General features: G+C 39.8%; 1 protein-coding gene across 8 annotated transcripts in view; it reads left to right on the top strand.

The window, feature by feature from the left end:
• ENPP2 (ectonucleotide pyrophosphatase/phosphodiesterase 2) overlaps positions 1–16,987 on the top strand; it is a 72,481-nt gene that overhangs the window by 21,669 nt on the left and 33,825 nt on the right. For all 8 annotated transcript variants that reach the window (XM_023921423.2, XM_086879674.1, XM_023921420.2 and 5 more), the window contains exons 3-8: positions 914–1,069; positions 3,172–3,297; positions 5,313–5,373; positions 6,633–6,730; positions 7,756–7,835; positions 9,076–9,195. In XM_023921423.2, coding sequence (XP_023777191.2) covers positions 914–1,069; positions 3,172–3,297; positions 5,313–5,373; positions 6,633–6,730; positions 7,756–7,835; positions 9,076–9,195 — 641 coding nt within the window. The remainder of the gene's footprint in view (positions 1–913; positions 1,070–3,171; positions 3,298–5,312; positions 5,374–6,632; positions 6,731–7,755; positions 7,836–9,075; positions 9,196–16,987) is intronic.

The following is a 16,987-nucleotide window of genomic DNA, read 5'->3' on the forward strand; positions in this document are numbered from 1 at the left end:
TCCTTGGAACACCTCTGTATTTAAAGGATAGCATACATTCCTTACTTTATTTCATAAAATACAATTAACCCTAGAGAACAACACACAATTTTCGTGCTTCATATAAGCTGCTATGTATGATCCTCTGACAAGAAAAACTTTTAAAATATATAAAATGTATAAAATAGTAAGTTTTGAGAAAAGAGCAGACATATATCAGCTTTGACATTAAGGGGCCTTACTAATAAATAGATTATTGAAGTCTAATACATTATTCATGGTTTGCAGACTGGCAGTCCTCCATTTACCTATACACATAATAATTATTGATTTCTTAAATACTTCAGTATTTTTAAAGTTTTTTATAATTTGGTGCTCTGCAGAAGCCCATCAAAAAGCCTTGCTTTATTTCTCCATTAATTTATGAGCATTTTAAATTTTTCTTTCACGCTTCACATTGATTTGACACCTTCCAATGTAGCAAACCAAGTCCTGCTGTCTGCATGTAGATTAATTGGGGTCCTTTCCTATGTAAACTGCCCAGCCAGCCATGAAAATGTCACTTGGTTTCTGAAAACAAAGGCCTGCTTCTGTGGAATAGCTGCAGCTCCTGGAATGGGGCCTTGGAGACTTCAATACATTTCTGCTAATGATCTCTTGATTGTTACAGAGGTAAAGCCAGGGCTGTTTCTTTGCAGAATGCTATCACAGCATGCTGCTTCCTTTTTTTTTTCCTCAAAAGAACAACTTTTTTTTGAATTTGTTCTTTTTTTTGTTCTTTCATTTCTTCTAGCGATTCTTCTGCTCTCCCTGCTCCCTTCCCTTTCCCAGAGCAAGCATCCAAGGTCTTGCTCACTCGAGTGGCTCAGGGCTGAGCTGCCTGTCCCATCACTGCCAGCCTGACAGATGTTGACCTGTTTCTTGTTCCATACAGTCCTGTCAGATTCCCCCTGGATCAATACCTCTGGCTCCTGCAAAAACAGATGCTTTGAACTTCAAGAGGCAGAGCCTCCTGGCTGCCGCTGTGACAACCTGTGCAAGAGCTACAACAGCTGCTGCTTCGACTTTGATGAGCTGTGCTTAAAGACAGGTATGATGGGTCTCCTGTCCTGCACTGCCAGGTGCTGCTGACACCTGGGTTCTGCCCATGGTCAGGACCTGCTTGATAAACCAGCACTCCTTGGCATAACCTGCATCTCCTCCTCACCTTTCCTTGGCCAGGCAGGCTCAGCTCAGCCCAAATGGTTTAGTTGAGGTGTTAGGGTCGGATTAGACTCGATGAACTTGGAGGTCTTTTCCAACCTAGTGATTCTGTGAAAATGCAACCCATGTTTCCTTGAAAGCAGCACTTGGAATGTACACCTATTGCTCCTTACTGTGGGTCAGAAAAAGCAGAGCACTCTTCATACCACATAGAAAAACTGAGCATCTGACACTAAATTAAAAGCAATAATCAGTGTTTAGGCACCAGTCTGATCTCTAGTCTACAATCAAAAGTCATGCTAAAAACTGGACATTGGTCATTTTGTGTCAGCCATACTTTTTCCAGCTGATAACTTAATATTGGAGCAATTCTGGCTCACTTGAGAGGGTGCTTTGGAAGCTGGGATCATTGAAGGAGTGCCAGTCCTCTTGGAGCAGGGGACAGCCAGAGCTTGCTACCTGTGTCCCAGACCCTGATTTCCAGGTGTTGGGATGCATATTACTGCACTGGTAGAAACATTTGACTTCAATTAATTGGACCCTGGGGGATGGAAATACAGCAGTAAGTTAACTTTCTTTTTTGGCTTTTTTTCTTCCATGAGTCATAGGCAAGGAAAACTTCAAAGAGGGACATGAGTTATATTTTACTTCTTAGCATAGTGCAGTTACATTATTAGTTGTACCCATCTCCTTTAGTGTTTGCACAGTGGTCAGAGTTGACACAGGTGCCTTTTATTTTAGCCATTGAACTTTTTCATGCTTTACTGAAGTATTACAGTTACTAAACAGCCAGAAGAAAAGTGGAATGATTTAAAATATTATTGCCCATGGATATGCCATGCTTGAAAGTCCTGACTTCCTCAGTTCTGTTTATGATTATATAATTTTCATAGATTGGTGTCAAAAAAGAGTGAGCTAATGTAGTATGAAAAACAAGTTTGGTTCCAGGTCACAAGTTTCTGAATTTTAGGCTGATGCTGTTCCGACCCTGCTGTAAATGGTTGCAGAATGAGAGCCTTCTTTTGCAGACTTTCAGCACAATATCTGCTACCAAAAGGCAGAATTTCAGTTTCTTACCCTCCTGCCCACAGCAGACACATGTGTTCACACATGCCTATGGATACCTGTATAGTCCCTGGGGCTGTTGTGCTGGTGGTTATGTACTCCCACAGGCATTTATTCAGGCAATTATCACATGTGATCTGTAAATATTACACATTTACAGAAAAAAGCCCCAAATGAAGCAGAAAAGGGGATAAAAGACATTGCTCTGATGTGTGGCTTTTTACTGGGTGCATGTTGTCTAAAGTGATTTTTACAGTTGCTTGGGTGGGCCTTATTGTGGAAAATCATACGTTTAAAACTATAGGCCTGTTCCAAAGCAATGTACTACCCTTGAGAGAGCACCTAATTTAGACAAGCCAGATCTTAAATTAATTTGCAAGATGAGAAATGATGGAGTTTTCACAGCAGCCATGCCATGCTTTTCCTTGAAGAGCAGCTCTTGTTTTTTCATATCTTTGAGGTTGCTGCTGGATCTGTACTCTGAGGGAGGAACTGATGGTGGGAGTAAGGCATCACTTTGCATCGACATAGTCTCTTTTCTACTTTCTTATTTTCTGTGGATTGAACAGGGGACTGCAGTAGTTGTGAGGAAAAGCAAAGTTTACCCAGGAAACACCAGAATTCTTAGTTTGTGCTTTAGGTTCCACCATTTATCTTTGAAGATCCTTTTTTGTCTTTTCCTTTCCACACCTTTTCTGGCATTCAGATTGTACTAAATCTGGAATACAACACCTGAGGGTAGCAGAAATACTCATGCACGTGTTTGTGAAGGAACTCTCCTGCACTTGCAAGTGACAAGGGTCCTTTTTTTTTCTGGTTGACATACCTATTTTAACGACTAGAGTGTTTTCATTATAGCGTGAATGAATACTTTTTTGTTTTGATTACAATCTCTCATTCTTGCTTACACTGTGAATATTTTAGCAAGGGGCTGGGAGTGTACCAAAGATCGCTGTGGAGAAACCAGGAATGATGACAATGCTTGTCACTGCTCTGAAGACTGCTTAAGTAGAGGAGATTGCTGTACTAATTACCAAGTCATTTGCAAAGGTACGTCTTTGGTCTTTCTACCTCTTATCTTTCCAACCCAAATAGAAGGCATCCAAAAGAGCTACTCTCCTTGTTTTGCTTTGATTTTTTTTTTGTTTGTTTGTTCTTCGTTGTGTCATTTTTTTTTTTTTTGGTTTTTTTTTAGGGAGGTGGGGGAAGTTGGGAATCACATTTTTAATTTTCTGGGCTATAGCAGAGGTGAATAATATGTTGAAGAAAATTATCTTTGCCTGTAGAGATAATGGTACAAAGAGAAGAGGTGAATGTGGATGAAGAAGAGTTTAAAGCAAAGCTCTACAGTGTTCAGATGCATTTGGCTGCATCACAGGGATTGCAGGGATATCTGATGATCTCAGAAGGAACAGGGCATTCCTAGATATGTTATCTCTGTCTTAAAGACCTCTCCACCCCCACTCCTGTTCAAATTACTTGGCCTAATATCTGTATCTTGTGGAAGAGCAGTTGCAAGAACCCAAGGGCTATTACTCTCAGGTGGGTGGTGTGGGCTTCAGGTGACGGTGACACCCCATGGCTGCAGAACATCCTGCACTGCTTGGCGGGTGGATGGGCTTTGAAGACTTTATTTTCATCCACTGCTCTGCTCTTTTAGAGCGTATCCTGCCTGTCTACTGTGTCTGCCATTCACAGCAGGTCTTGATCCTTGGTTATGAGCCCCACGGGTTTTTGCTTTTGTATCTCACCTAGTTTCTACTTTTTCTTCATTCATTAACTTTACTGGGGCAAGGGTTACAGTTTGAAATTGTTTCGCCGTTTTGGACAAATGCATATGTTCACCAAATTATAATAGTCCAGATCCATCCATACACTGAAAATGGGCCTTTCTATTTCCTTGGATTTTGCTGTTGGGATTCCAAATGAAATATGTATTTTCCAACAAATCCCTGTAGATTGTCCTTCCCCTTCCCAAAGAAACCAAAAGCTGAGACCACTTAAATACTGGTATAGTTTCCAGTTCCTGCCTTTTTTGTTAGCTTCCTCTCACAAGGGTCAAGAGAGAGGAATTTGTTTGTATCCAGCTTTAATGTACATAATCTTCTATTAATTGGGTAATAACAAACTATCACAATGACCCTGGAACTCTGACAGGACTAAGCTTTAAGTGAGAACAGTGTTTCCTCTTTATTTGTGCCTTTGCCTATCTGAGGATAGCGTGGTGTTTGTTGTTTTTTTTTTCTCTTGGAAGTTGTCCCTCCACCTCCTGTCATGGTCAGTTGGAATTGCTGCAGCACACATTTTGTGCAGGTCTTTTTGATGATGTTTTTTGTTTTGTTCTTTTAATTGAATTGCAGTTCCTTTAATAGTGCCAGGTTCAGGAAGTGGACTGGTTAGTTTTAATCGACCCGTAGAAGTGCAAGTCATAAGCTACTCTATAGACAGCATTAAGCAGTGAAAACCTTAAGAAAATAGTTGATTACACAAAGTAATTTTAACTAATCTAGCTCTGAAAGTATATTTAATGGTCTTTTTTAGCTTAAGTCTCACCTGATCCATGAGCTGATCATCTCTCCAAGCCAGCTGGAAACTATTTAGAGTTGTTTTTCTTCCCCAGAAGGAATTTTGTTTGGGGCCTTTAGCCAGCTGAATCAGCTCCTGGAGCCATTAGAACTGATGGGAGGAGGGTGGGAATTCACAGCCAGAAGCAGCACTACCTGTTTTTGACAGATCAAAAATAAAAAATAATTAAAATAGAAGACCACTATGTCTAAGGTGTTACCACTGTCTCTTGCAGTCAAAAGGACACTTTTAACTCCAGTTTTAAGAGCTTCTTGTAGAAGTGCTTCTTTGGGTATTTTTGTTGAATAGAATGTAATCAGATCACTTGTTCAACTTTGTGAAAAGACATTCTCATTATTCATGAGAAGTATGATGAGTCAGTCCATTAACTGGAGGTAGACTTTATTTTTTTAATATCTATTTTCTGTGAAACCTGTAGCTGTATCCACAGATTTCATATTTTTTTATTTTTTGAAACTCCAATGTGACTTTTCTGGTAGGAGAAACCCACTGGGTGGATGATGACTGTGAAGAGATAAAGGCTCCTGAATGTCCAGCAGGGTAAGTGTTTTGCTTGCACCTGGAAAGGCAAATGTAGCAAGTCCAGTGGTCCCCAGCTCTGCCTTGGACCTTTGCCCACCACATTTCTGCACTGGCTCTGTCATGCAGGCTGAATGACTGAGTTGGATGCTTTCCTGGGTTTCAACATTTGTACAATTAGGCTCATAATATTGTAATGCATTTGCCTTTATTTAGGCTCATAATATTGTCATGCATTTACCTTTGAGCTGCTGGGTGAGTTTTGGTGGATGATATTTGAGTTTGAGCTCTTGGTCTTCAGATTTCAGATTACCTGCTGCTGGGTTTGCTTGCTTCACTTACATGCATAGGGAAGGTAGCCAGAGTCCTCTGAAGTCAGTGGAAAGGCCTAGGCTGTTCTGCTTTCAGTAAAATTCAGGTTAAGACATATGTGAACACAGTTCAGGCCATTTTTTTAAAAATGGAATTTAGTACTTATAGCATTATGTTCTTAAATGAAAGAATTTCCAAACTGCAATTTGGTACAGGCTTGACTTAGTGAGGAATTGAGCACATGAGTAACATGGAGAAAGCAAGTAACTTCTGAAACCATTTGTCTCACTATTATTCCTAAAGGTAAGCATCTGCTTGGGTGCTGTGTTGGGTCGCAGCTCAGCCTGTGCTGTTAGGAGGATAGTTTGGAGATGTTTCTCCAGGTGACAATGATAGCTGCTAGCCCCTGCAGCAGATGACATTAAAAGTCCAGGTGTGTCCATCCATGGCACATATCTGCCGGCTTGGACTTGACTTTCAGTAGCAGTAGTAAATTCAAGAAATAATAAAGTAGGGTGAAATACAGCCATGTTTAGCATGTTAGAATTAACTGTGCCTGACAGAGCATGCTCCAAATGCCCCACGGACTTCTGCTGGAGAAAGAAGACCAACTGTCATGGGACATGTGGATTTTAACTAGAGTTTGTGTGCTGGGCTGGGTTTTTGTCCATTCCTTCTCCATCACCTTCTATAAGCATTTGCCTTTATGGGTTATATGTTTTTAGCTGCTCAGGGAAGATGTCTTTTATGTTGGATATCAGCCCTTTGACTGAGTGAACACTGGCTGTTGCTAAGTGTGAGGATTATCAGTTTCTCTTGGCCCGTTAAGTATGTAAAAGACTTAGTCTGTATATAGTTTATACAGTAACTGAACTTTGGGATTTCCTGGAGGCTCAGTGAGCAAGCGGAAATTAAAAAAACTAAAATTTTGAAATGCTGCTTTTTATTCCTGCTGCTTTTGCCTAAAGGTTTGTTCGTCCTCCTTTGATCATCTTTTCTGTTGATGGTTTCCGTGCATCATATATGAAGAAAGGGAACAAGGTCATGCCCAATATTGAAAAACTGAGTGAGTACATCCATTTTCTGCCAATAAATGAAGGACCAAATGCAGCCAAATTACTTTCATTGTCCATTGATCAACAGAAGGGTCAGCATGGAGATGAAACCGCAGAGGTGCCCCTTAAATCAGGTGACATCAACTGGTGACTTGAAAGCACCCTGAATAATGCAGCACACAGCTGCTGCTTTGGGAAATGCTGCTCAAAATCAGTGACCTTCATGTGGTTTTGTCAGCAAAGAAATTCATCTTTAGTACATTATATGTATCATGCATGCTTACAAGCTAGATGGGAGGTGCCCACAAAATTTTCCACTTGATTCAGAAATGTCAGATATGTATGGATAAGTGGCTGCAGAAGCTGTACTTGGTGCCTGGTAACTGCCTGAAAACATGACCTGCACTCACCTTCCTGGGAATGGGCATTCCCTTGGGTGGAGGACTGGGTGTGTGTGCTGTATATTTGAGCCTCTCTGTATTGCTTGGTGGTTTGTGTGTGCCAATACCCTTGAAATATGTTGGGGTTTTTTCCCCTGTGTGTGTGTGCTGGCCCTCATATTTGTGTAGCCAGCTATGGCTGGGTTCAACGATCTTGAAAGTCTTTTCCAGCCTAAATGATTCTGTGATGGGGGGGGCTGAGGCCACAAAGTCCAGTGTGAAACTGCAGCTTTGGTGTATTTATTACTTAAAATAAACTTGTGTTTTCTCATGTTGTTTTACTTAACAAGGGAGTTCCAATGACTCTGGATGAAGACTAGCTCAGGAAAAAAAACCCAACATTTTGTGGGAATATATAGCTGGTTCTGTTGTCATCTGGATACATTATTCCAGTTGTTATTTGTGAAGTAAAAGGAGTGCAAGTAGATTTACTACTGCCCTTACTGCTGACTGCTGTTAAGCAGCAGAAAGTTCATTTAAATTAGTTAAAATTTAACTAGTTTATGCATCATTTTGAGACACAGAAATTACTTTCTCTAGTTCTGTTTTCCATGTCTAAGAGCTTTGTTTCCTCATGTTTGCATTTGATTTTTCAGGATCTTGTGGAACACATTCTCCTTACATGAGACCTGTTTACCCTACAAAAACATTCCCCAACTTGTACACCCTTGCTACTGTAAGTCCCTGGGAAGGATTTTTTCATGATAAAACGTTGCACTGGAGTAGAAATGTGTGAAACAAGTTTTAATACATATATGCGTATATGTGTTTTATATATATATATATATAACCACTTCATTGTCCATCCTTTTTGGTATTTATTTATATTAAGTATTCTATTAATTTTGAAGAACAAGTATTTTAAGTATTTTATTTTGAAGCAATGAAATGGATTGTATCTGTCTGTATCGTACACTGTCACAGCTTTCCTATGCTTTCTTACGCCTGCTTTTGCAGTTACTTGTACTGCTGCATAATTGCAGGTCAAAGTTTTCCTAGGGGAAAGAAAACCACCCCTGAAATGCTGCCCTGAATACAAGCAGCAGTTGTTTCTGTGCTGGAGCAGCTGAAGTCAGCGGGGCAGTGTGCAGCTGCCGAGTGTGTGGACACTGTGTTGGCCCTGCAGTGAGAGCAGCATTGCTGTGCTGCGGTGGCAGGGCTGGCAGCCAGGCTGTCCCCACACCTCTGTGACACTGACAGTGCTCCCAAAGCTGCCATAAGGGACTCTCCACCTGCAGCTGCAATTTTTCCCCTTTTTCTTTTTTTTTTTTTTTTTTTTTTGTGCAGCCACTGCACAAATGTTTAGATGGATGACAGGACCATATGGAGAAAGAATAGGCTGGGAGGGAAGAGGCCCAGAGAAAGGAATTTTCTGTCCTTCTTCTCCCTGAATTGCTTTTATTGCAGGACAAATTGTGATATAAAGCCATGGCTTTAGGTGACCTGACTAAATTATTTTCTTAGAAATAACCTATCTGGCAGAAGCACTCATGAAGATAAAATGTTATAAAATAGAAATGCAAAGTGTTACTCTTGCAACCAGAGAATGAATTACTGTGTCCAGAAAAGGCATTCAGGAAGAGGAACTGAAAGTACAAATCAATCTTCTTTTCATACATTTATGCTTTTTCTTTGATGACTTCAAACTAACTCTTAAACAGTGTGAAAAACATTGAAGTATTGAGTAACAGGAGTTTTTATGCTTTTTAGCACATGTCTTATGGCTTTCATTCATGTCTTATGGCTTTCATTACTACAGCCAGATTGAAATGTGCTTATCCAAAAGTAAAAATCTTTTCTGGTATGTAGTTACAAAGATACTTACTTTAAAATAATTTAGTTGTATTTGTGGATGGTAATGAAGCACTGATTGGTGTGCATTAGGGTTTTGCTAATTAATCTACTTCTGCACAAAGGGACTCTATCCTGAATCACATGGGATTGTTGGCAATTCGATGTATGACCCAGTGTTTGATGCCAGCTTCAGTCTTCGAGGGCGAGAGAAATTCAATCACAGATGGTGGGGAGGTCAACCAGTAAGTTTCAAATTCCCTCCTACTTCTTTCTTCCTCTCTCTTCTCCCCTCCCCCGGTGCTGTGGAACGTAGCCAAAAATAATAATTAAAAAAAACCATATGTGAACAATTTGTACCTAATCCCTACCACCCCCCCACCCCCCCCGCCAGCTGCCTCTCTGTCTATCAGTTTAATGTAATGTTTTGAGCTGGCTTTGGATTTTCAGAATAATAAATCCATTGACTATGGAAAGGTGTTTGCACTGATAAGTATAAATTAGACGCAGCTAGGATAAAACCCTCACTTGAGGCAGCAGTGTAGCACTGTAATTTTGTTACTATGGCATAATGTTTCCTTTTCATTATGGGTTTCTCAGGTTTTTGTCCTAGTAATGTTCTTGAGCAGTTTTAGTATAAATATTTTGTCAGCATAGCACGGCATAATTTCATAATTATTAGTTAAGTCCACAAGTAATCACTGTTACCTGATTTACTGCAGAGACTGTGGAAACTTGAGAATTAATTTCTGCCTTAAGCACAGCAGCAGAGGCTGAACTATGTCCAGTCTCGCAGATTACTGTTGGCCTTGGTTTGTCTAGCTCTGAGCCCTTATTCTGGGCAAGGAAATTGAGTCCTTCCAAGTACTCTGTGTTACTACAGCTAAGACAATCCCCTTGCTTCTGCTGCACTTTACCCTATTAGCACATGCTGTTGTGGCTTGCTTTGACAACAAAAGTAAAACTAGTAAGTTTTAAGTGCAGGAAGCCAAGGTGCATGCACATTTCATTGCACTGGTTGCTTAGGGAGTTATGGTTTAAGTGCTCTCTGATGAATTAACCTCACAACAGAGTGAGATGGTAGAGGTGAGGAAATCAGAAAGGGTTTGGGAACACCATAATCTGCCATATCTGTTTGCTGAATTGATCCATATCATCCCCCAAATCTCTTAAGACAGATCCCAAGAGGCTAAAGGGAATTACTCAGACAGTTGTAGGCTTAGCAAATGTGTGTTGTCTCCACGTTGTTTAGTCCACAGTAAAAGTGAGACAAGGCAATTTAGAGCTGCAGGCAGATGTGTCTGGCTGTAGCTGAGCCAGAATGAGGTATTTGTGCTGTTGTAAAATCTGTCAGTGAGTGTAGGCACTGCCTTGGCTAGCTGTGACCTGGGTTAAGTGTTGGCATGGGTGGTGAGGAGAAGAGAGGGTGAGGAACATACCTATTATCTTTCCAGATGGAAGCAAAGAGTCAGGATCAAAACTCAGAGCAGTGAAAGAGCAGCAGTGTGTAACCTCTTTATCTCACTACATACAGAGACACACAGTTAAAATCTGCTTCAGTCTGGAGCCAAGCTCACAGATAATCCTGTGGCTCAACTGCTGTGTGACAACTCATTAAGCAGCTGGAATTTAATTATGCATTGCAAATTTAATTCTGCATCTTACCTTAATCATGGTTAGGTAGGTGTCAGTGGAGAACTAATTGCTGGAGCTTGTACAAATGTTTAAACTATGATATTTTAGAAGTATTATGTAAGTCTATGAATACTTCATCACCTGCTGTGTTGTGTGGGGAACACTGTTAATTCCCACACCTATGCTACTCCAGGGAATAAAAGATTTTCTGGACGAAAAATGTCATCTGAGAAGAGTTCAAGAAAGTTACACAACTTTCTTGAGTTGAGTGACTTTATGCTGGATGAAACCCTCAGAGGATGGGGTGTGTGTGCGTGGGGGTGTTGCATACCCAAGTAGGGATGATAAAATAAACCAGTTGTTCTGAAAAATTGTTAAAAAGGAAACACACAAATCATGTAATAAACTGGACATGTCTTTGGAAAATTGGAAGCAAATGCACAGAGGAAGGACTGTAATTCAATCCCCATACACATCATATGAGGGGAACCCATTAAGTTGGGCAAACCTGATGAAGTGGCCACAATAGTTGGATAAGGAGGTGATAGATCTCTTGCAGAAATATAAATTACACTCTATCTGAATGTGCAAGAATTGCACATTTGATAAGAGAACGGCAGATTTTTATAAGAGAAGAAGTTATCTCTGTCTGTGTATTGGTTAGATACAGTAATTTTCTAACTCCTTTTTATAATTTTCTTTAAATATGACATTGACATGGACTGCCCAAATAGCTGGGTATTGAAAGATAAGAAAGTACAATTCAGGGGGTAGGAAGGGATATCTGGTCTGTGTATCACAGGAATCCCATCTGTCATAACACTTATTCAGCTGGCTCTTTTTAAGTCCTGGGTCTCAAACTGACATACTCAAAACCTGCAGAGTGGGATGTGGTTTGCACAGGATTGGAAATTACTGTTTTTCTCTGCAAGAAGGCAGAAAAAAAAATGTCTGAGACTCCCAGCATTGTATTATGGTTAAAACTGCCTAGAAGAGAATGTCATTTAATGTTGTTGATCTCTGAAATACTTCCTTGCTCCTGGAAACTGTCCTACTGTATATGGTTCTATGAAAATGTGAGGTGGTTTTGGTGGTCTTTCCATTTTTCTTTCTTTAGTTGTTCTAATACTCAGTCTTTTGCTGGAAAACAGCCAGATTACCACAGACATCAGTAGGATCTGGAAGATGAGTACCTGAATGCTTTTACTCCAGGAATTATGAGAAATTAATAGCATTAGGAAAGGGAAAAGCAGGGAGAAAGTAGCTTGGAAATGTTTCAGGATGCTGTAGCTGGTTATGGGACTTCCTGATTTAGTATACAATGTTGATTTGTTATATAAACTTAAAACCACCTTGTTTTCAAAACAAAAGGGTTTCATAGGAAACAGCCATAAAACCACTTCTCATACTGCAACAGCATCTCACAGAAATGGTGAACATTAGGGCCCATGGGGGAAACTAAATTTACTGCTCATTTTTCATGACACTGACATTCTTGTTTTCATTTCAAGTAACTTTAAACACTAAATTTAGGCCCCAGCTGTCTTTGGCTTCTGTTAAGCAGTAGTTTTCCATGTCTTGGTTTGATGCAGTGAGTTCTAGCTTATACTACAGACAATATATTGATGTTTTTTTAAAGTGATCTTTCATGATCTTTAGAAATAAGCCAATAGCCTCTCCAAGGTCAGAAGGAGCAAGGTAGAAAACTGCTGGTCTGTGGTTAATGGGGACAGAGAGGCTCCTTCACAAGGCAACCTGACTTGGATCTGAGTTTGGGTCCAAAAGGTGTCTTTCACTTCAGAAATATCATAATTATAGAAGTATTGATGGAAGTTTAGGGTGCCTTGTATGTAGCTTTAAGTCCACTATGAACCTTTTAAAGATGACAAACCTTAAAAAAGGACTATCTTGAGATGTTAATCTTAAACATGGCCATGATATTCCTAGGTTACAGACAGCATGTGGTGAAGCTGTCCTTGTAGTCTTCAAGGTATGCCTGTGGAAATTAGCTATCATCACCCTGCATCTTAACTTGATATTCCTGATTCATCCAAATTTATATATCAATATTTAGAATAAAACCATTATTGGAATTTTATTGATTTTGTCTAACAATTGCAGAAGGAGCTTCAGAAATTTGTCATCTGCCTTCCCATCCTGAACATGTCTTGCAATCACTTTGTTGATTGGTAGGGGAATCAGAAGGAGAGAAGTCTGTAATTCTATTTTATAAGAATTTCCTTTTATCCAGCTTGAGCCATGAACAAGCAACAGGACTCTGAGTCTGTCTATTTACTTAATAAACTTCTTTAACCAAAAATCTTCTGTCTGGGCAAGAAGGCAATGCTTAGTTGCCAAGTCTGGGAGAACATTTGTGTCATATAAGAACTGTGGAAAAGTGGCTACTCCACATTTTACCTTGTTGAGAGAACAAATTGCAAATGGTGCAGAAGTGGTATTAATTCTACATGCTTGCACCAGTCTTGTACACATTTCTTTACTAGGAAATGCTGTGATTTCCTCCTTCCTATCTTTGCCTAGATGTGGAAGGGATTTCCCATTGCTATGTCAGCCTTTGATGCATCTGACACATCAAATACACGTCAGCCTTTGTGAAGTTGTGGGCTCTTGTTTATTCATGAAAGATTAAAACCAGGGAGATGTCCCCGTGCAGGTTCTCAAAGACAATTCCACACCTATCTTGAATAACTCTGGGCGAAGTACTTGCAGGCCTCTGTGCAAGTGTGTCTAGCAGTAAGAAGGGAGAACCTTGGACTTCCATGTTCCATATGGCATTGACACCTAACCTGTTGCTTAGCCTTGTCTACTTTTATCCATCAATAAAGGAGGAGAATTGTAGTCATTCAGTACAGGGGATATAAAAAGAAAAGTAATTAAACTTACAGGATATGTTTAATATATATCTAGAAAAGCATGTATACTATTTACTGGGACATGTGCCTGTGTACATGTGTAGGTTTGAATCTGTGTTTGTGTAATTTAACAGGTCTTTCTGTGTTGGAAAAGCTAGATATTGTTGATTTCCTGTGGCATGGCATGAAGACAGAGTGGTTGACCTCCTATTATTTTTCAAATATTTAGTCCCCTTTTCTCTGTTTAAGCAAATTAATTCAGAAATATGGCCTTTATATAGTTTGCAATACAATTAGGCTTCTCCCCTATGCAAGCCAAGAGTGAACATTTGCCATGGTTAAACAGCTGACTATAAAATTCTAACATATTAACAGTTAAACCAAATGTAATTATGTATGGCAAATAAATTGCCTAAGCTCACAAATGGTGCTGACCTTGAAGAACAGTAACCCTTATTTGCTTCTTAATTTAAACTGGTTTGAATGGACAAGGTTGAGAGGGCATCTGGTAATTTTTTTCCTATCCTACCCTCCTGCACAACTTGTAGTCTGCCTTGAAAGAGGCAGAGATTTCTGCCAACGTTTCTACTGGAGTTATTATCCTATAGGCAAAGTAGTAAATAAACTTGTGTGCTCCCATCAGTTGCTCTAGTCTGTTCTCTAATTTTGCCTATCCACTAAGGAGTACTTGTAGTAGAAACAGCTACTGCTAGATTCATCAGCCCTATCTCAACTCTAAAACATCCTGAGTATTTTATTTAGAGGTTGATCAATGCAAATAGAAATCCTTCCACCTCGATATCGCTGCTTCTCTGCGTGCTGGAAGACATCCACAAATGTATTGCTGAGTAGCCGTTTTAGGTATCATGGTGGATAGTGTCGAATTTTCTTAGTTTGGGTTTAAATAAATCAAAGGGTTGGCTGTTTGGTTTTCTGTGGGGGTTTTTTTTCTGTTTTTTTTCCTTCCCTTTAAAAAACAGCTGAGGTCAAGTAGTGGTTTGTTGTAAGCTTGAGTTGAATCAGATTCTGCCTGCCAAAGTCAGGATGGAGTCATTCAGACTTACTCTGATGTTGTAGACAGATAGAGACCTTTTGATTTGCTGATTTTTGACTTCAACAGATCCTTGTCTTAGCTATTGATGCACTTCAAGTGGCAGACAATGTACTCATCTAAACAGCAAATGCCAGTGTAAATGGCTGCATTCCTGAAGTGAAATACTGTCAGGTGCAGCTTTTCCCTCTCTGAAGTCTGGGTGCCTTTAGGCTGCACTTATACTGCTCTTATGGCTGCACACCTAGGAGTGATCTCCACTTATGTGCATTGCCCCAGTGCAGAAAGGCGCTGTTCTCAGGTGACAGTGAAGGTGTTCATGAAGCACATTTTATGCTCAACGAGAATAAAAATATAGCAACCACTTTCTCACACATGTGCTGGGTACCTTGGCAATATATCAATGATCCAGTTGCTCATCTGTCAGGATGACAAGTGTTACTTGCCTGGCTGGGGGGCGAGTGTCTTTTGTCACATATTTAAAATCATCACTTGAATTCCCAGGGTCAGAGGTGAACTCAGCTGTGCTAAGACAGGAGCAGCGTGGGACATGGTCAGCTGCTGAGGGTAGAAATTGGCTAATCTCATTTAGACAACCAGGCAGATTGGACAGTATGGGCCTGTGTGGGGGCCAAAGCACTAGGAAGTGAAACTAGAGTTTACAGATAATAAAATCCAAACACAGAGTTCCCTGGACTTAGTTGGTTGCTACCTTCCCAGAGATATCTGCAAAATTACTTAGAATTTGCAGGAACACAAATTTTTTAAAAGAAAAAAAAATCCACTGTGGGGACAACGGTTTTCCAAGTAGTACAAGATAGAGCATAACAGTGGGAGCTGATACACATTTCATACTGAATGTGTCTTGGACTTTCTGTGCCGTGATTGGGTTTGTCTCTATGAATAAATCTTCAATGCAAAGGAAAGCATAATCACCTTAAGTGTGGGCCCTTTTTCACCTGGGAAAAGACAGTATCTAGGCTGGTTATATACCCTGACTGTGCTGACTTACGTGGCACAAACTAGCATCCTTGCATTGCAGTTGTGTTTCTGACTGCAGTGTGTGGGCTCAGTGATATGGTCACTAGGTTGTAGGCATGCTTCCGTGTCTTTCCTGTTCACTTGCATCCTTTGGTCCCATCCCATCAGAGCTAGCATCCTTTGAAATTCCAATTTCAGTGTCCTGAGATATTGAAAACAACATTGCTGTTATTCACCTACAACCCCCAAATTCCTATATAAAGTCAAAGCCTTTTTGTTTGTTTTTTTTTTTTTTGGTAGCCACATCATCTTGTGGTCATTGTCACTGTGCAAACTGAGTTGCTGGTGGAAGGCTGGTGATGCAGAGGCTGGGGGAGATATTTGGGGGACTCCCTGCTTGGTGGCAGCTTGAGTGTGTGTAAATATGAACCAAGCCTGAAATCAGATTCTTGAGGAGAAACCTGAAAACAAAGTGTGGGCTCCAAACCCGTGGCCATTCTTCTCATATTGCTGCACCTATTTCATAAAACATTGTTTCTATAGTGTTAGTCTGGATGTAGTTTCCACTGGAAAAGAGGATATATTATCCAAAAGTTAGAATAAAATGTAAACATAAATATAAAATTAAAATTTTATAGCTGTGATTTTAATTTAATTGGATTGGGTCCAGCCAAATTTGGTGGAATAGAAGATGAGAGGTAAGGATTGTGTCTAGGGAAGTGGAAATGCAAATATGACCAATTTTCCCATAAATAACATTACAGTATCCAAATCTAATTGCTGTTAACTATAACCTCATTGTGTGAATAATTTTTCATTACTGTGCCAAATCAATCTCAATCAAGATTGATGTGTGAATAATTCAGGCATTACATTTGAATGATGCATGTCCAGATGACAGTTTATAGTGCATGCTTGAGTAAGATAAAGGGCTTTTGAATGTATTTTCAAAGAGTTGATTTAAAATAAACAAAAAACTGAAATTATTATGTAAGTCAGCTACATTTTGTCTTAACTCCTTAGGAAATTTATACATTTCAGTGTGCATAAATAATGGGAGGAAATAATCTAGCTCTATACAAAGTGCTGGCCTTTAAACCGTTGCCACTTTTGAAATTAGTTTTGAGATAATTTGGATCATTCCTTACAAGAGAAATTTACTTCCATAGAGCTACAAACTCATTGTTTGCTTTCCTTGATTATGGACCTTTCTGATGTTCCAACGTTCTCATTCTCCTGCCTTGCATGGAGTCAAAGGATAGAAAAGAGAAAGAGGGTGATGAGGATAATCAGGAGTATAGTATAGCTTTCCTTAGAAAAAGATCAAACAAGCTTGTCTTTGAAAAGGAATAAATAGAGGGGAGTATCATGCATATTGTATAGAAGTGGGAAGAGAAAGAATTAATAACCTGTTTCAAAGTATAAGAATGCACCCTAACCCCACTGAAAACCAGCAGGTTTTAAACCAAGAAAAATTAAAAATACACTCATGGAGTG

This window comes from Cyanistes caeruleus, chromosome 1, assembly GCF_971803275.1.
Source record: "Cyanistes caeruleus chromosome 1, bCyaCae1.hap1.1, whole genome shotgun sequence".
In the NCBI taxonomy this organism is placed as follows: domain Eukaryota; kingdom Metazoa; phylum Chordata; class Aves; order Passeriformes; family Paridae; genus Cyanistes; species Cyanistes caeruleus.